This window comes from Dreissena polymorpha, chromosome 9 (assembly GCF_020536995.1).
Source record: "Dreissena polymorpha isolate Duluth1 chromosome 9, UMN_Dpol_1.0, whole genome shotgun sequence".
Lineage (NCBI taxonomy): Eukaryota > Metazoa > Mollusca > Bivalvia > Myida > Dreissenidae > Dreissena > Dreissena polymorpha.
The window spans coordinates 76,451,515-76,472,532 of NC_068363.1; the positions used below are offsets into that span (position 1 = coordinate 76,451,515).

The 21,018-nt window shown below is 34.0% G+C and overlaps 1 protein-coding gene across 1 annotated transcript in view; it reads right to left on the bottom strand.

Annotated features, from left to right (window-relative positions):
- Positions 1-2,874: 2,874 nt before the first annotated feature.
- LOC127845032 (mRNA (2'-O-methyladenosine-N(6)-)-methyltransferase-like) overlaps positions 2,875-21,018 on the bottom strand; it is a 38,927-nt gene continuing 20,783 nt past the window's right edge. Inside the window, exons 11-14 of the mRNA XM_052375654.1 lie at positions 18,701-18,885; positions 17,936-18,029; positions 17,134-17,309; positions 2,875-7,708 (exon numbers count right to left, since the gene is read on the bottom strand). Coding sequence (XP_052231614.1) covers positions 7,570-7,708; positions 17,134-17,309; positions 17,936-18,029; positions 18,701-18,885 — 594 coding nt within the window. The 3' untranslated portion in view covers positions 2,875-7,569. The remainder of the gene's footprint in view (positions 7,709-17,133; positions 17,310-17,935; positions 18,030-18,700; positions 18,886-21,018) is intronic.

The window sequence follows — 21,018 nt, forward strand, 5'->3', positions numbered from 1 at the left end:
TTGTTTGCGATTTTTAATTGAAAACCCCCGAGTATTGATTAAACTTGGTGTATTAGAATGTATCGATTAAAGGCAGACTATATAAATATTAAATGACCGCAAAGTGTTTCTGTATAAGCTTTAATAAATACTAAAACGGAATCAGGCTGAATCACTGGTTCAGAAACACTCTTAATAGAAAATGTTTCGACGCAACGATGTAAGACACGATAAGTTCGTTTCAACTAAGCTTAAGAAATATTAAAACAATAGTTGTTTTTTAACATGCACGTTTGTTTTTTTAACATGCACGTTGTTTTTTAACATACACGTTTGCCCCCCCCCCACCCCACGTTGTTTTTTAACATACACGTTTGCCCCCCCCCCCACCCCTCCCCCTCCCCCATCCCGTTATGACAGCAAAGGTTAATATTTGCAATCGTTAAGTTCGTATGACATTTGATTTCTAGATATCGATCGATAACTGATAGTGGCTGACCTATTAATTTTTTATTTCTTGGATTTGCTCCTTTCCTCAAGAATATCATCCAGATTACATGCGATGATCGTATAACAAAGTGGTATCTGAATATCCAGCGAAGGCATATCGGTATATGGCGAAAACAGTGTTTATGTTAGAAGCCAATGTGGCCTTGACCTTTGACTCTATAGGCTTCTTCATTATCAGACAGACAGAAATACGGGCATTGTTTGGCTAAGACAAGCAGTACATAGCCATATAAACATAGCAAATATTTCAATTACTATTTCATTATCTCTCGAGTAACTAGCTACAAATTTGTGGGTCAAAACGTTCCCTATATATATTCTGAGCGACCGAATTTCATAATACAAGTCATAGGGGCATTGGCCTCAAATTCATCAGGCATCTTCCTCTTATCCGAATTAACATACCTATTTGATGATCACATGTTAACGCGTTATTAAAACATCATGCGGAAACGAAGACCCTGAAAACGCGACAGAGATTGGAACTAGGCCTAGGTACAGTCAAGACAAACGTTCTAACCAGGTTTCATCAAGATTGGGCCATAAATGTGGTTTCTAAAGTGGTTTATCTAAAGTTAGACCCGATGAACCCAGTTTTTGGACGAACAGAAACCAGATTTAAAATAGGCCTATATATTGTAAAGATAAACATTCTGACAATTATAATCAAGATATGTGGCATAAATGTGACATCTAGAGTTGTAACGAGGTTGTTTCTTTAAGATTTGACCTCGTGACCTAGTTTCCGAACGCACGCAACCCAGATTCGAACTCGGTCAAGATATAGTAAAGATAAACATTCTGCTTAAGTTTCATCAAGAATGTGTCTTAAGTGTGGCCTCACAATGTAAACAAGATTTTCTTTAGATTTGTTTTAATGACCTAATGTTTGGACGCACGTGACCCGGATCCATATTCGGCCTAGTTACTGTCCAGATAAATATTATAATCATATTTTATCAAGATTGGATTTAAAAAAATGTGGCCTTAAGATTAGTATCGAGCTCAACGTTGACGATTGGTACCGAGCTCAGCGTTGACCATTGGTACTGAGCTCAGCGTTGACGACACACACCGCACGACGAACGCCGGACATAGGATGAACGCTATGGCTCACCACGGGCACATCCTGCTCAGGCGAGCTAAACATATACAAAACTCAGCAACACAAAACACATGCAATATGAAACATCAAAATGAGTAAAGAATACAATAATAAAGAAAATGACGGCAACACGTCGCGTTAGACAGAAATTCCCCCGAAATGCTGAAACAAAACTTAAAAGCCTATAAGCACTCAAAATCAACGAATATTTCGTACATTTCGGAAAAAATAAATAAAGTTAACACATAAAAAATCAATGTTCCTTTAAGCTATTGCCAACATGTCAACGCTAGATGTTGTCTGGATTTAACTAGATACAAAATGCTCTTTTTGTGGGGCAATATATTCAGCATATGTTTATGTACCAAGTTAGTGCTCGTGTGTCGTATGAATATATATCGTTGCGGGAAAATAAAATGGAATATATTGTCACAAAAAATATAAAAACGAGCATTTTGTATCTCGTCAAGTCTAAATTACCATACCACATCTAGCGTTGAAACTTGGATATTGCTATAAGGAAGACTGATTGTGTATGGGTAAATTTCATTGAACGAAATATTTGTCGATTTCGAGTATTTAAATTACTGTATGGGGCTTTAATTCGACGATGTACGCATGCTACCGGTATTTAAAATATTTAAAAGAAGGCGTGAAATATTTAGTCTTGTAAACATGTTGCATCAGTAAACAGATACGTGTATATAAAAAAAGTTTCGTATCAGCGCAAAGCTTGTCGCTGGTTTTTACTTATCATATGCAATGTGGAGGGGGGGGGGGGGGTGAGAGGTTAGGCATTTATAAATGAAATATTTAGTTGCGAGAAAGCATCTTCGTAAGATTTTTTTTCTGAAAGCAAATTCATTACAGTAATTCGTATGCTACCTTTAGTTCAAACTACCGGCATACCCAAGGAAGAAGGTTCGTTTCTTTAACGTTTTGAAACATTTTGAGAGCAGAAAAAACAGACCGTTTCCCTGCCAGCGTTTGCATGCCTTTTAATCGAATTAGCACATATACATCCCGAAACATTATATGAAACTGCCAATCTAATTGCCAATTTATTTTCTGTTTGTATATCCAACAATTAACTCCTTTGTTATAATTTACACATGTTGCAAATTAATTAAATACACAGTTTCAATCTGTACACAAAGCATCTGCGAGGCAGTGTTTAGGGCCAGGCTATTTTTTGAACGAACCCCCTTGGATATCACGTCACACAAAATTCTCCTAAGTATTTGGTTTTGGACGAATAAAATAATGTAACACACTGGGAGCACATTTGTAAATAGACTCTTTCATTCATAACATTTCATATTTACACACAATGGTCATAGTAATCAACAGTGAACACGTATACTTGTATATAAAAGGTACTTAAATAAACAAAAATCTGTCGCAGCTCTAAAACTGAATGTTTTTAAAACAACATTTACTATAATAAATAAGGTTCAATGATTTGTACAATGAAGTTATATGGGATGAAAAGACTTAAAACATTAAAGGGACAATGAGGATGATACAACTTAAAACATTGAAGGGACAATTGCACAATTTTGTCCCACAAATAATTTTGTAAAATGCCTTTTTATTAAAATCTTTTTTATTCAAGGTAAAGATTGTAGAAGACACAATTTAATTTTTTTTACGGAGAAGTAAAGTATGATATTTTTCAATTAAAACAACATAAACTTGCTACATTTTACACATGTAATATCCTTGTTATTTGTAGAAAAAAATTCAATAAATATCTAAATAATTTAAATCAAATTTTGCAACCAAAACAGACATAAAAATAGCAATTTGAAAAAATCACACAAAGTGAAAATTTAAATACTTTTCAAGAAATGTTGAGTTTATTTCCAACCTTAGAACTCCAAATGGGTCCCTTAAGAATTAAATTTTGTAAATACCAAGTACTTACTGAAGTATAAATGAACAAGTTACAACATATTTCAACAAAAAATAATTTAGGTATAAAGATTTTAAACATAATTATATTTTATTTGCCATTTTTGTGACAATATATTGCAACAAAAAATGATGGGGTATACAGATTTTAAACATAATTATGTCTAAAATATTATGATGGGATAACAACGATTATGATGAAGATCAAAGCAATGACATACATAACACATAAACAAAGTGCTGCCAACCTGTTCTTTTTAAATATTTGTTATATATATTTTTGTACAGTAAGAATTTTTATTCAGCTATTATACAATATAAAAATAGTTAAATTAATGACATAATTAACAAGAGCACCGAATAACGGGTGCCACGCTCGGCTGCGAAAGCTTGTCAGTTTTCTTTTTTTAGAGGTCACAGTGACCTTGAACTTTGACCTAGTGACCCAAAAATGGGTGTGGCGTGTAGAACTCATCAAGGTGCATCTACATATGAAGTTTCAAAGTTGTAGGTGGAAGCACTTTGATGTTAGAGGAAAATGTCAAGGTTTTAGCACGGCGGACGACGAGCTGGCTATGACAATACCTCGGGTTTTCTTCGAAAACAGCCGAGCTAAAAATGGCACTGATGATGATGATTGTGCCGAAGATAATAATTACAACGATGAGCATTATGATCACGGTGATGATAATGTTTCTTACGATGATTTCATTTATGACAAATGAGTTATGACAACAATGATGATGATGATTAACATAAATAAAAGTCCTTAGATGAAAAACACATGAATACATTAAATGACAACTAATGAAAATAACAACAAACTACAGTGATAATGAATATTTACAATGTCTAAATAGGATCTGTAATGATCAATGCCGATACGATAACAATGAAGATTTTAAAAAGTGATGATGATAAAAATGTAACATACCAAAATGAAATATATAAAATAATTATAACAAGAGGGCTAAATGTCAAAGGTTGCTCTCCTGAGAACTTAAGGAATGAAACTGTTGAAGCAGCTTTTATTTTTGTGTGTAATAAAGGTGATTTTTGACCTTGCTGTTTTTCCCAGAACCATTTTTGATCTTGGCTGAGATATAATTCGATAAAAGTTTGATGTTGATTGGGGAAACACATTTAATATCTTAAGTGTCCACAAGGTTGAACTATTGCCATCTAAGAAAACTGCTGCCCCCTGGAAGCCATGTTTTTAAGCGGACCAGAACCATTTTCAAACTCCGCTAAGACATTATTTGAACAATGTTTTGAGCAAGTTTCATGAAGATTCGACAAAAAATGAACATATAGAGTTCAAAAGGTTTCACTAAAGCCATATAAGGAAAACTAACCTGCCCCTAGGTGGATATGTTTATAAACAGACTTGAACCATTTTTGAACATAGTTGTGATATCATTAGAACAAATGTTCTTGATCATGAGTTGTAGGAATATTAGACATAGAAAGTGATTCAAGTGATTGCAAGGTTTCAGGATAGCCATACAAGAAAAACTTCCCCACCCCTGATGGCAATGTTTTTTTCTATGGATGGATATCATTTATAAAGTTAAATGAAGACAATTCACGATGGATGACAAACATCAGACAAAAGGTGATCACAAAAGCTCATCATGAGCACATAACGCTCAGGGGAGCTAATCATGATATGATATGAATATTTGTAGCCTCATTGCTACCACACACACAATCTTGTTAAACAATGTAACAAAATTAAATATACTTTAACAAAATGTTAAAATCTTAAATTTAAAAATCATATCACCAAACAAAAAATCAATGACAAGTTATTTATTGAATAAATCGTTGATAAACATGTAAGTATAGCAGTAATGGTGGTGGTATATGGCAAATTAAGGAAAATTCTGATACTACAAATTAACGAACAATGATTCATTAAAATGACTTAAACCATAATCTGTTTTGTTCAAATATATTGGTCTTTTTATTTTAATTTTTTCTTACACTAACACTTTATCTATAATAAACTAAATCCGTAACAGAAAAACATAACAAAAACATCAACAAGTCAATATTAGCTTTCTACAAAGCAAAATAACGCTTTTTGTAAAAATATTCCACGATAAAAAGTCAGAGAACACCATAAAATAATTTGTAAAAATAGGAAATCGGACAAACTACATGAAAAATGTTACAGTTCTGGACACACGTTTCAGTGGACGTTAACATGTGAAGCCATATTTCAACATGCAAACATTTTATCGAAAAGTTAACTACATTAAATGATAAGTCCCACAAAATAAACAACATGAATTAACACTCACTAAACACTGCAAATAATTATTATCAATGATAAATGCAGACGAAAAATTGCACAAAAATCTGAAACACAACATAACATACAGGGTTCTTTTAATTTCATTTCCCTTTACAATAATGATTAAAAACAGTTCAAATTCTCTGTCTCATATAGGCAGGCTTGTAACATTTTCTTGATCTCATGTTACAATTTTGTTAGCAAATTCATTTAATGACATTATTTTAAATACAAACGACCCTGAACAAGTCCCTTTAATATTACATAAAATGATTAAACAAGGATCCATTTTCATAAACTGTAACAAGAGATGTGTTTGTCAGAAAAACAATGCCCCCTACTGCACCGCTTTGATTTATTTGAATTTTTTTCCTTATTATATACCTTAAAAAATATTACTTCCCTTGTAAAAATGATCTGTTCCTGCCAAATGATAAATAGAAATTATCTCATTTTAAAGCTTGTTACTTCCCTTGGATTAGTTTTTTTTACCTTTGACCTTGAAGGATGACCTTTACCTTTCACTACTCAAAATACGCAGCTCCATGAGATACACATGCATGCCAAATATCATGTTGCTATCTTCAATATTGCAAAAGTTATGCCCAATGTTAAAGTTTTCGGACGGACTGACGGACAGTTCAAATGCTATATGCCACCCTACCAGGGACATAAAAAAACAGGAACGACCCTAAACAATTCCCTTTAATATTACATCAAATGATTATACAATGAGCCATTTTCAGAAACAGTCAAAAAAATTCTCACGAAGTAAATCTAGAAATGGTTAATGAAATGGTGGCAAATATATTTTAAAAATTTGAGATCAATGCAATTCACCCTTTTAAACTTATATCATGTTGATGGGCATTTTAATGTTCATGATAACAAATGCTGTGAAATTTAAAGGGAAAGTCAAAACAATACATGTATTAAACTAAATAAGGGTCTGTGTTTGACAATAACATACACCCCTTTTTGATACTGGATAACCCATTTCTAAGAAAAAGCTTGTGAAAATTAGTGGACAGGGAGTGGCCATCATTAACATATAAGTGACAAAGAATTGAGCTGCGCAATTGGAAACTAGAGCTTATTCATGTGCATAAAGTGCTGCGTTAAGTTCATAAGGCTTATCAGGAATGTCACTTTTCGAAGTTAATAACTTATGGTATTTTTCGTTTCAAGGAAGTCCCTTCTTAGCGAAAATCAACTTAACACATAAAGAATCGTCCCTGATAAGCCTTGCACTGACCCTTTACACACATGCATTAAGCTCCATTTTCCCAAAGCGCAACTCACTTGCAGCAGCAGTATTGATACTAGTCAAAATGTTACAATCAACTTTACCAGTAACTGTGACAGACAGAAAGATGAACAAACAGACGCCTGATCCTCCAAAAGTTTACCAAACTAAAGGTGCATAAATACCGGTAGTCATTTCATTGAAACGATTATCTTGGAAACTGGAATTGCTACCAAAGTGCTCCAAAGTATTTCCATAAAAAAATATTTTGTGGTTAAGTGACCAAGTTAATTTTTTTTCTCTTCCGATGCATTATATTTGTAAGTATTTGTAAATCAATGAAAATAAAAGTGTACATATTAACTGTGCAGATTGCACATGTTCACTATCAATAATTGTACCACAAACTTTTAAATGATGGATTTCCAAAACCCTTGTCTTCAAACCTCTTTCCACAGAGTAAAACCTTCACATCACTTTCACAGAGTAAACCTTCACGTCACTTTCACATCACTTTCACAGAGATTGTTTCGGTTTTGCAGCAATGAGGAGCTCTTTGACGCGTTCTGTTGTGGGCCCCCACTTGTCAAAGCCTGCATCGTTCTGCAGAAACACTACGAGAGTTCCGTGAGCAGCCTTGTGGTGCATTGAGTCCCTGAAAACAATAAGCAAATTCGTTGAATTGCTGTCCCCTGCCAAATACTTGTGGTTTATGGATGGGTGCAAATCCCTTCATATATGGTATAATCCTAAAAAAATATATATGTGTAGGGTACTTGCTTTTATGCACTTTGATTCATCTTATTGATATCTATACGCTCATGCAGTTTCATATTAAAGTCTTGTAGTGTATCTGAGATATAGCCCTGAAAAGTAACACAATACAAAAATGGCAAACGGCAACTCCCTGGTATTCTTATTTAAGAAAGTACCGGGTTATGGACTTATGGTTATTCTGCATGGCACTTCTCCTTTCGATATCAATACACCCATGAAGTTTCATGTTGAAGTCTTGTATGGTGTCTGAGATATGGCCTTAAAAAGTAACATCATACACACAAAAAAGTGCAATAACTCTTTTTTTTCACACACAACTACATGTAATAGAAAAGTTTAACAGATGCTCAACTTATATTCTTTGACTGTACTTGACTACTAATATATATTACTTTATCTATATGTGTTGGAAACATTAAGTGTTTTGTTTTGTTTGTATTTTCTTTGTTCGTGTCTGATTGCAAAACATGATTGTTATTATTCATATTGTGTGTTCTTGTTTGCAATCTTGAAAAAAAATATGTTGAAAAAAAAAATAACCAAGAACACTAGTATCGCCATTTGAGCCTCTCTGGTAAAAGCTCTAGTTTTATTTCAGTTAACATAATGTAAGCAACAAACATCAGAAAAGTTTTTATCACGTCTCACTCCTAAAAAACGGCGCTGAAAACATATATGATGATGTGCATATGGGAGGGTATCAGGAGAGGGTTAGTGTAATTATATGTTTATATGGTTATTTCACACGGTTGTTAATACACAGTTTTAAGTTTATTGTTTAAGGTATTTGACGTGTTATTCACAGTTTTCACTGTGACTTCCTTTACCTTCAAATGGCCAATTATTTCCATCGCCATATCCACATATTAAATCCATGATCATCTTATCAAATTTTAATAGTAAAATATTAACCTTCTTATGTCCTTTCAGAACATTTTTTGGCAGAAACAAAAGCATAAATATTATCTAGGCGAAGTAATCCAAATTATTTAATATAGTATTAAAATTAATGAGTATAATGGTAATATGTGTTGCAGAAAGACCCGATATGTTTTGATAATAAAACGTATTAACTGAAAATGAAGACCATATTAATCAATTACAGCTTAAAACAAGATGTGTTTGTGAAACACTATGTCCCCCCTCCATATATTTGACCTTTGGTCTTGAAGGATGACCTTGACCTTTCACCACTCAAAATGTGCAGCTCCATGAGATAAACATACATGCCAAATATCAAGTTGCAATCTTCAACATTGCAAAAGTTATGGCCAATGTTAAAGTTTCACACAAACAAACCAACAAACAGATAGGGCAACAAGAGATGTGTTCGTCAGAAACACAATGCCCCCTACTGCGCTGCTTTGAAATAAAATTTCTATTTATCATTTGGCAGGTATAGAAATAATCTCCCTTTAAAGCTTATTACTTCCCTTGGATTTTGTAGACAGTCAAAAATGACCAAGTCAGACATCACTGACAAAAAAGGCCTGTGGTTTATAAAAGAGATCATAGCCAGAGTTTATCATGTCTCTATGGACATTAGTCCACAGGTATGTAATGAACCCTACCATTCACAAATTAGTACAGGAAAGAAATGATAATTATATCATTAAAAAAAAACTTTGACAAATAAATCATTTGAGTTATAAATAATCAAAATAAAAAAATCTGTACAGTAACTGTGAAAAGAACTTAAATTCTTGGTAAGGAAATATATAATATGAGATTTATAACTATATAAATTACTTCCCTTGAAAATAATTGTCTCTAACAAATCTCTATTTTAAGTAGCAAATAATTAAAAGCCACTACCATGACTGTAGATTCACCACTCAAAATGTGCAGCTCCATGAGATACACATGCATGCCAAATATCAAGTTGCTATGTTAATTTAAATAACATTATATTGATTGATATCTGCACTTAAAAATATAACAAAATTCTTAATTTCAACATAACTGTTCGAAAGATAATGAAAAATTATACTATCCACTGATTGCATATGCTCTTTTATTCTTTTTATCTTTGTAATGTTTAGCCAAGCTACCATTACACTCATTGTCATTTTCAATTTTATGTTTTTCTCTGTCTATTATGTTTGTTTCTTAGTTGGGACCAGTGGTTCATTGTGTTTTTTCTCACTTTTGTGATTATTTCTTTTCACTTCTTCATATCTAAGGAATATTCATCTTTTTGTATCCCTAATTTTTGTTTTCTATTTTTGTTCGTATGCATGGGCATCCTATGTCTTATAATAGAAACAAACTGGACATGTTTTAAGATAGAAACTAACTGGACAAGCACATACACATTACCATTCACATCACCCTCCACCTACTTAAATGATTAAATTGTGTACTTTAAATGTTAAAGGATTAAACAATAAAGACAAACAAATAAAAATCTTCAAATGGTTAGACGAAAAAAAAAATTATATGCCTTTTACAAGAATGTCATTTGACACCTACTTTAGCACAAACTTAAAAAGATGAATGGAATGGAGAAATCTATCTCAGTGGAGAACATACATTTCTGATAAAAAATAATATAGGGGTCACAGTCGATAATTTTAAGGAAATAATAATTGGCAGACAAGCAAGTATAGATATCAAAATACACGAAACACAAATAACATTAATCAACGTCTACGGCCCTAACATAGACGATTCCACATTTTTATATGCAACATTACAATCCTTTATAATTAATAACCAAGATAAAAATATTATAATCGGTGGTGATTTCAATACTGTCCTGAACCCATTAATAGATAAAAAGAATGGAAACCTTTATACTCATACTAAAAATAGAAACATTTTGAATAACATAATTGAAAACTAAAATATGATAGATATCTGGCGTACAGTATACCCAAACGAAAGCAAATTCACCTGGCACTCAAACACAAAAAACCAACAATATTTTGTAGATTAGACTATTTTTTAATATCTGAATCACTTTGCAACATTATTGACACATGTAACATAAAACCAGGATTTATGACTGACCACTCTCTAGTTGAACTTAAACTGCACAATATACAACCTGAAAGAGGCCCAGGATACTTTAAAATTAACAACAGCATCTTACTAGATACGCAATATCAAACACAAATAAAACAGGAAATATTAAATACAGTTCAAAATAATAAAGATGCAAACCCAAATACCTTATGGGAAGTAATTAAAGGAAATATACGTAACACAACAATTAGATACACATCATTTAAACAAAAAGAAACACACAAACTTGAAACTGAAACCATCAAAAACATTGAAACACTTGAAAAACAATTGCATCAAACAAACACAAATGATACCACCGACATTGAAAATGAAATAACATTAAAAAAACAAATATTAGACGGAATCTATCATACACATCTCAATGGAATAATACTAAGAGCGCGTGCACAGCATGTTGAACATAATGAAAAAAATACAAAATATTTCGCAAACATTGAAAAACGTAGAAGTGAACAAAAAACTGTACATAAATTAGTAGTCAATGGCAAAGATATAACAAACAGAACTCAAATACTAGAAGAACAACATTTTTCGAAACCCTTTATAAACGAAAAAAAGTTGAAAATAACACCCTTTTTAAAAATACACATCACGCTTAAAACCAGGAGGAAAAACAACTGTGCGACGGATTGCTTAATGAATATGAATGTGGATTAGCCCTAAAAGAAATGCAAAATAACAAAAGCCCAGGATCTGATGGCATCACAATCGAATTTTATAAAATATTCTGGAATGATATAAAAACACATTAATTCACTTAACTATTCATTTAACAACGAAAATTTAACTACGCTACAAAAACAAGGTATTATATCACTTATTCCAAAACCTGGAAAAAACTTGGAATCCTTATCAAACTGGCGCCCGATTAGTTTACTAAACAATGATTATAAAATTGCAACTAAAAGTATAGCAAACAGAATAAAAAAAATATTAACATCAATCATTTCAAAATCTCAATCTGGTTTCATAACAGGAGGTTACATTGGTGAAAACGTTCGTCTTATCCAAGAATGCATAAACTATTTCAACAATTCAAATAATCCTGGTCTAATATTCTTTTCAGACTTTGAAAAGGCATTCGATTCGCTTGATCATTCATTTATGTTCTCTTGCTTAAAAAATATGAACTTTGGTGAAAGTCTCATTCAATGGGTCAAACTATTCTATACCGATATTTACAGTATAATCATCAACAATGGCTTCTTTTCAAACAGTTTTAACATCGAACGAGGGGTTCGACAAGGATGTCCACTCTCATCATCGCTATTTATTATTTGCATCGAGTATCTATCACATCACATCCAATCAAATAAACACATAAAAGGCATATCACTAGAACTTGACGAAGAAATCAAACAATCCCTATTTGCTGACGATGCAACTTATTTTTCAAATTACAATTACGATTCTTTCCATAACCTAATAGAGTCGCTAACCCTTTATGGACTGACATCTGGTCTTAAACTAAACAAAAGTAAATGTACTGTGCTACGAGTAGGTAAATTAAAACAAAGTAATGTTCAATATAAAAAAGAAATGAAATTTAATTGGACATCCGATGAAGCCACAACGTTAGGAATTACATTCACAAATAATGAAAAGGATACAGTTCTTAAAAATATACTACCTAAATTACAGAATTTTAAAAACTGCTTAAAATCATGGCATCATCGTAAACTTACACTAATCGGAAAAAACACAGTATTGAAAACGTTTGCACTTCCTAAATTAATATATGTATTAACAGTTCTCCCAAATCCACCAAATGATGTTATTAACGATATAAAATCAGCAATATTTCATTTCATATGGGACGGTAAGCCTGATAAAATAAAAAGAACTCAGTTAATTCAATCTGTAGAAAATGGAGGTATCCAATTAACGAACATTGACTCATTCTTGAATGCAGTCAAATGCAGCTGGGTTAAACGATACCTAGATAATACCAATACGAGTAAATGGAAATTATTCTACCATAAAATCCTAAAAAAATATGGCAACTACTTACTCTTTGAATGTAACATCAGCAATACTATCTTACATGAAATTGCAAACGAAAACATATTTCTGTCTGATGTTCTATCAGCGTGGAGTGATGTCACTCATAACTTAGAAACCCAAACCAGCAGTAAAACAATTTTATGGAATAATAAAGACATAACTTCAAACAATAAGACGTTTTTCTATAAAGATTGGTTTGAACGAAGCATTAAATATGTCGACCAATTATATGACTACAGAATTAAGGATTTCTACTCTTTTGATAATATATGCTACATATACGGAATACCTTCAAATAATTTTCTGAAGTACTACACACTAATCAAAAGCATACCCATACATATTAAATCTGAAATCAATACAAATAATACACCATGTACTCAAACAACATTTGTAGAAAACATACTTGGAAGAAAAAACAAAACAAATAAAATATTTTACACACTACAAATTCAAAACCCTACAGAAAACTCCAAAATCCAAAATAAATGGCAAGTCCTTTTTGGAGAAAATGAATTTAATTGGAAACACATATTTACCATGCCATATAAAGCAACTATTGAAAGCACACTGAGAAATTTTCAATATAAATACATCCATAGAATTATAGCTACAAATAAATATCTCTTTAAATACAAATTATCTAACTCAAATCTGTGTGACTTCTGTAGTGAAAACATAGAAACTATAGAACATCTTTTTTGGGAGTGCAAACACATCCAGCCTATTTGGAATCAATTAATATCTTTTCTTGAACAACATCAACTAAACGTTAAACTATCTTTCTTAAATATAAGTTTCGGAATTAACTCATTGAAATCAATAGACTGTAATAATATTGTGAATTTTATGGTTATATTGATGAAATATTTTATCTTAAACATGAAGTACAAAAAACAAGTACCAAATTTTAATTGTTTTGTCCATAGTCTTAAACTAAAAATCCAGATTGAGAAAGAAATAGCCCTCAGTAATGACACATTACAAATCTTTGAACAAAAATGGAATCGGATTAAATTCTCATAATGGTTTGTCCACTTATATACATTTCACTCTAATGTTAGTTTATTTTATTTTTTTTTTCAATCTGACAAGATCATTGTGAATATACAACAAAACACACAAGTCCAGTATGCTTTCTTCCGACTTTATACAACTCATCATTTTTCATAACTATCCCTCTGTTGTTCTTTTCTTTTCTCTCTATAAAAATATATATATATTAGCATATCTTGTATAACATGTCTGAACTTTATTGCTTTGTACAATCACTATGCTGTATGATCATATACATGTTTACATTATATGTATGATATTGAATAAAAAAAAAAAAAAAGTTGCTATGTTCAATATTGAATAATTATCTCCCTTTAAAGCTTATTACTTCCATTGGATTTGTATTTTTGACCTTAGACCTTGAAGGATGACCTTGACCTTTTACCACGATGTGTTTGTCAGAAACACAATGCCACCTACTGCGACGCTTTGATTTATTTAACAAAAATATACAAGGGCTGTTTGTAAAACATGCATGCCCCCCATATGGGCTGTCCGTTGTAGTGGCAGCCATTGTGTGAATACGATTTTTGTCACTGTGACCTTGACCTTTGACCTAGTGACCTGAAAATCAATAGGGGTCATCTGCGAGTCACGATCAATGTACCTATGAAGTGTCATGATCCTAGGCAAAACCGTTCTTGAGTTATCATCCGAAAATCATTTTACTATTTCCGATCACCGTGACCTTGACCTTTGACCTTGTGACCTCAAAATCAATAGGGGTCATCTGCAAGTCATGATCAATCTACCTATGAAGTTTCATGATCCTAGGCGTATGCGTTCTTGAGTTATCATCCGAAAACCATTTTACTATTTCGGGTCACCGTGACCTTGACCTTTGACCTAGTGACCTCAAAATCAATAGGGGTCATCTGCGAGTCATGATCAATCTACCTATGAAGTTTCATGATCCTAGGCGTATGCGTTCTTGAGTTATCATCCAGAAACCATTTTACTATTTCGGGTCACCGTGACCTTGACCTTTGACCTAGTGATCTCAAAATCAATAGGGGTCATCTGCAAGTCATGATCAATCTACCCATGAAGTTTCATGATCCTAGGCGTATGCGTTCTCGAGTTATCATTCAAAAACCATTTTACTATTTCTGGTCACCGTGACCTTGACCTTTGACCTAGTGACCTCAAAATCAATAGGGGTCATCTGCAAGTCATGATCAATGTACCTATGAAGTTTCATGATCCTAGGCCCAAGCGTTCTTGAGTTATCGTCTGACAACCACCTGGTGGACGGACCGACCGACAGACCGACCGACAGACCGACATGAGCAAAGCAATATACCCCCTCTTCTTCGAAGGGGGGCATAATAATTTGGCAGGTCAGATAATTATGTCCATTTAAAGCTTATTACTTCCCTGACCCATATTCAAACTTGACCTAGATATTGTCTTGATACAACTTCTGACCAAGTTTTGTAAAGATCGGATGAAAACTATTTGAATTAGAGAGCAGACACGAAGTGTGACAGACTGACAGACAGACTGACAGTGCGAAAACTATATACCCCCTTTTCTTCGAAAGGGGACATAAAAAATATGTCCCCCAGTATAGACTGGGGGACATAAACAAATATTTCTCTATCTTCTTTTTCAAAGCTGCATATAATTTACAATATATAGTGGGATTTGTGGCAATCAGGAACAGTACTTTGCTCCCGATCTTCATGAGTTTGGAAATTTAAATCTAAGGTTAAACAAGACGTGTTTGTGAAACACTATTTTCCACCAAATATTTGACCTTTGACCTTGAAGGATGACCTTGATCTTTCACCACTCAAAATGTGCAGCTCCATGAGATACACATGCCAAATATCAAGTTGCTATCTTCAATATTGCAAAAGTTATGGCAAATGTTAAAGTTTAACACAAACGAACAAACCAACAGACAGGGCAAAACAATAATGTCCCCCAGTATAGACTGGGGAAAATAAAAATCCAATATTCTATTATATATATTCCAGTAATGGTTCAGTATTCTTTCCCATTTTTACAGTAAACACAAGTGATGTTTGAAACAATTACTTGTTTGAGTGAAATTAACTTCATATTTCAAAAAACAGTTATATAGTCATTCATCAGATTGACGTATCCTGTGTGTATTATTATGAAACTAATAGTAAATCCTTTTGCTAGTGTGCCCTGATTTTGAGAATACATGTATTGATTTGTTTGTTTACTTTGGTGAAAACAACACAAATACATTTGGTTAAGTGTTTATTTATTATAGTGTCACCTCTTACATGTAAGGGTCAGCCAGTGTGAGGCACTTTAACTGACGAACATCTGTACTTTCTATGCCGATCCTTTATGCCCGGCAGGAAGCATAATGGCGAACACTTATAAACCACAGAAAAGAAATAGAGGATATTTTTGGAATTTGTGGAATATCAATTTTAATTCATGAGTGATAATTGAAAAAAAAATTCAATGATCATGAATGAATTAAAATCAATATTCCAACGAATCCAACAAATTTTATTTCGATTTTATTCTTACAAAAGATTAATTTTGTATTTAAACTTAAGAATTATGCTATAATAATGATGTCATGAAATACAATAAACAATGCTATGCCACAGTTAAACAGTGAAAATTATCAATAATTTCTCTATAAACCAACGAAGAGTATAAAACAAGAGCACCGCATAACAGGTGCCACGCTTGGCTGCAGGTGCAATTTTGAATAAATGAAAACTTGACAGATTTTTTTTTTTTTTTTTTTAAGAGGTGAGTGACCTTGACCTAGTGACCCAAAAATGGGTGTTGCATGTAGAACTCATCAAGGTGCAGCTACATATGAAGTTTCAAAAATGTAGGTTGAAGCACTTTGATTTTAAAGCCAATGTTCAAAACCTTGACAAAATGTTAAGGTTTTAGCACGATGCAGACGGCGGACACGACACGACGAGCTGGCTATGACAATACCTCGGGTTTTCTCCGAAAACAGCCGAGCTAATAAAAGTATCAATACATGTATACTGACGCAATATCACACTGTGAAGAGTCAGTAAGTAACCGTGAAAGGAAGGTTTTGTCAGTGTAGGGGAAAGATACACACAGAGACAACTTGAGAAGAAAGCACAGGATCGAGAAGCTTGGAGATTTTTTGTCAGCATCGGATGCCTTATGGGGGGGGGGGGGGGGGGGGCGATGAAGACGCAAGTAACTAGGTAAGAAGGGGAGACAACTCACTTTGGACAGACGTGTTGAAACCCATGCCTGTACTCGTGTTCAAAGGGCGGCAGAATGATCTGTTTCCGCTTGAACGGACTGGACTCGAGACGCATCAGCGCCTCAGTGGGGGGATCCCTCCACTCGGGGATGAACACGATAAACGACAGGGGCTCGCTGGACTCTGTGAGGAGACCCTGAAAGAGAGCAGTTTGTGTAAAAACAGGGAGTTATATAAGACATATAGACGGTACGGCTCATAAATATGAGCTCTGGGATAACGGGGCTTAATGCATGTGTGTAACGTTTTGTCCCTGATTAGCCAGTGCATTTTGCACAGGCTAATCAGGGACTACACTTTAGGCACATGCATAAACCTGTTTTTCTCGAGCAAGGCACATATATACTGTTAAAACAATCAAACTAACACCTACACACTTTTTTGCATGAGCATCGCACAATACAACAGAACCTATGAAACATCATGTGCATCTTAAGCCTCACAATTTTACAACCAATTCTTACTTTCCTGCATCCACAAAAAAATGTCCCTGAGATAAACTTGTATAATGATATGCATTCACATTTTAAATATGAGACGTACAGTTATGTCAAGCAAGCGTATGATAATCATCAAACAGCACAGTAAGGTGCTTTATCAAGATTTCTCAGAAAACCCACACATATCAAGGGCCTGCACTGAAAATCATAAAATGGACTTCTCAGTTTACTAAAGGCAGGCTTTTTTTAGATTATGGGCTTGCTAGGTTGAACTTCTCATTTTGATGACTGAATTTCCAACCATGTTTGACACTTTACCGACCTCAAAATGGTCGACCATTGCCTCCATCAACTCCTCACAGAATGGAGGGTTGGCTTCAAACGATCCACAGACCGGATGGAAGGAAAGAATTGGCCTGCAATGACAGAACATTCAATCTTTTTACTAGTACTTCAACGAACAAATTTACTTTTGTAGAGTTCAAAATTTGGTTCAAACCTATTTAAATACGTTTAATTACATGCATACACTTTCAAGTCTGATCATCAGGAACTACCAGTACTTGGTATCTTAAGAGAAGATCCAGAGAAACCATTTTTGGCGCTTCCAATATGGGAGCAAACCCTTGACCACCTGATCGCTTGTCAGACAGAACTTTGCAACCCCTCAAACATTTTATCTCTTGAAAATCCTTTAAACACCTTTTAACATTATTAAGAACTTATATGAATGACGAATTCTCTTCTTTTCTGAAATCCAGATTTTTGTCTTCAACTTTTGTGCAACAAAATAAAGGACACATTTTTTATCTGTAGCCCATAGTATTTTATAATCTTTACCACTCAGATGCAAATTTACAATGGATATATGCAAACAGCATAAAACCACAACAGCCTGCGTGTAAATTGCAGCCCGTTCAGGTTTTACGATGTTTGCTGCTCATCAGTATCTAAGGGTTGGAACTGAAGCTTTAAAAACTTGACTACAAGAAAGCATGAAAAGTGTCACGTTTAATACAATTTTGAAACGAACTCAAAACGCATCAAAGTGCAAATCTGAGTGGTAAAGGGTTTAATGCTTACTCACCCTCGTGAACCGAAGTAGCCGTCTGTATCATTGAACGCAGAACAGTACTGACGGAAATAGCAGTTGAGAGGTGAGGCAAAGCACTCAAATGTAACACCAAACACACGATGCAGACACTCAAACACTGACAAAGGCAACGCACCCTGCAAGCTGAGACCTTCGTTCGGCTGGTTACCAAATAATGTCTGAAACAAGAGCTGTGTTTGTGAAACACAATGCCCCCTACTGCTTTGAAGCCCCACAACATTTCAGTTTAATATAAATGAGACTTGTTCTGACAAAACTGGGCTAAATTAACGTGTGCAAAGATTCGTACCAGATAAGCCTGTGTATACACAACACTTTCTGCTTTAATGATATTTTGCATTTCAGGTAAATCTCTTCTTTGCAGACTGCACAGGCTAATGATGACATTTCACGCACATGTATTTAGCCGCGACTTCCCAGTGCGAGGCTCAATGTGATCACTTCTTGATTAATGTTCCCAAAAAATGAGTCGTGTTCTTAAAAAACTGGGCATAATGCATGTTCGTAAAGTGTCGTCCCAGATATGCCTGTGCAATCCGCACAGGCTAATCAGGGACGACACTTTCCGCTTTTATGAAATTTTCGTTTAAATGAAGTCTCTTCTTAGCAAAAATCCAATTTAGGTGGAAAGACACTTTACGCACATGCATTCTGCCCAGTATTCTCAGAACGCGACTCCAATCATTAGCAGAAAATCTATCTTAAATATTCATTCAAAATAATTGGGTCTCGAATATAATCTCTAAGAACTAAATAAAGGTTTGATAGTAAGAGTTTGGTTTCCAAATAAACTTCTATAGCAGGACAAATCCTGATAATTCCGAACAAAGTTTGTGACAGAGAACTGTAACTATAAAAGCCCTAGAACAAAGAAAATAATTGAATGCATGCCAACGTGACATAGGCGCTAGATTCAAAATAACAACACTAGGAAGAAATAAGCCTCGCTCAAGGAATATGGGGTTTAATGCATGTGCATAAAGTGTCGTCTGATAAGCATGTGCAGACTACACAGGCTTATCTGGGACAACACTTTCCTCTATACAGACTACACAGGCTTATCTGGGACAACACTTTCCTCTATACAGACTACACAGGCTTATCTGGGACAACACTTTCCTCTATACAGACTACACAGGCTTATCTGGGACAACACTTTCCTCTATACAGACTACACAGGCTTATCTGGGACAACACTTTCCTCTATACAGACTACACAGGCTTATCTGGGACAACACTTTCCCCTATACAGACTACACAGGCTTATCTGGGACAACACTTTCCTCTATAAAGACTACACAGGCTTATCTGGGACAACACTTTCATGTGCAGACTACACAGGCTTATCTGGGACAACACTTTCCTCTATACAGACTACACAGGCTTATCTGGGACAACACTTTCCATATGCAGACTACACAGGCCAGAGCTCCAGATAAGGGTCGTATTTTCGTATTTAGGAATTATTTTCAAGTCCGTTACGTATTTATTTTAAAATCTTGTTGTACCATTAAGAATTACAAAATCAAGTTACGAATATTATTTTTACATCGGTTCGTATCGATTTTTATTGAGTTCTTTTCCCGTATTAAAGATCTTTGCGGTGCTTATTTAGAATGGTTATCGGGTTTGTTTAACAAAGCGCATTTTTTCCAATAAAAGCGGCATATACAGTCTATCTGTCAAAACTAATGGCGGCGCCCAGAGAGCGTCCTAAAAAACTGCAAAGCGTCCAAAAACACGCTTTTAACATATTGTACGCAAAGTGAGCCGAAGTTAAATGTTTAGAAAGACATTATAGAAAAGATCTTATACGATGCTGTATGTTCAGTTTCCGACACAGTCGGAAAAGCTAAACAAAAAACGCGACACGACGGGTCCAAACTTAAACACAAAAAACAACATTGAACGAGTGGAAGGGACAAGTCCCGTGGCTAATTGTTGAAAAGATTGAAGGGGAGACCCGTTTTAATTGTGAAATATGTAAACATTCATCTAAGGCATGCAATCTAAGCACAGTTTGGGCATATGAAGGTATTTGAAAAATAAAATTGTATAATACTGAAAAGACACTGTTGAACTCGTATAAATAAAGTTGCTAGTATGTTTATTTTGATTTTTTTTTCATGAAAATAACCATTATTATTTATTTTTAGGTCATTTATACAAAATAAGAATTATTTTCCAAAACTTAGTAGTAACGTTAAGATTAAATTTCAGAGTTAAGAATTCTTTTTGAAAATCTGGTAGTAATTTAAGAATTTCACAAAACCTTATCTGGAGCTCTGACA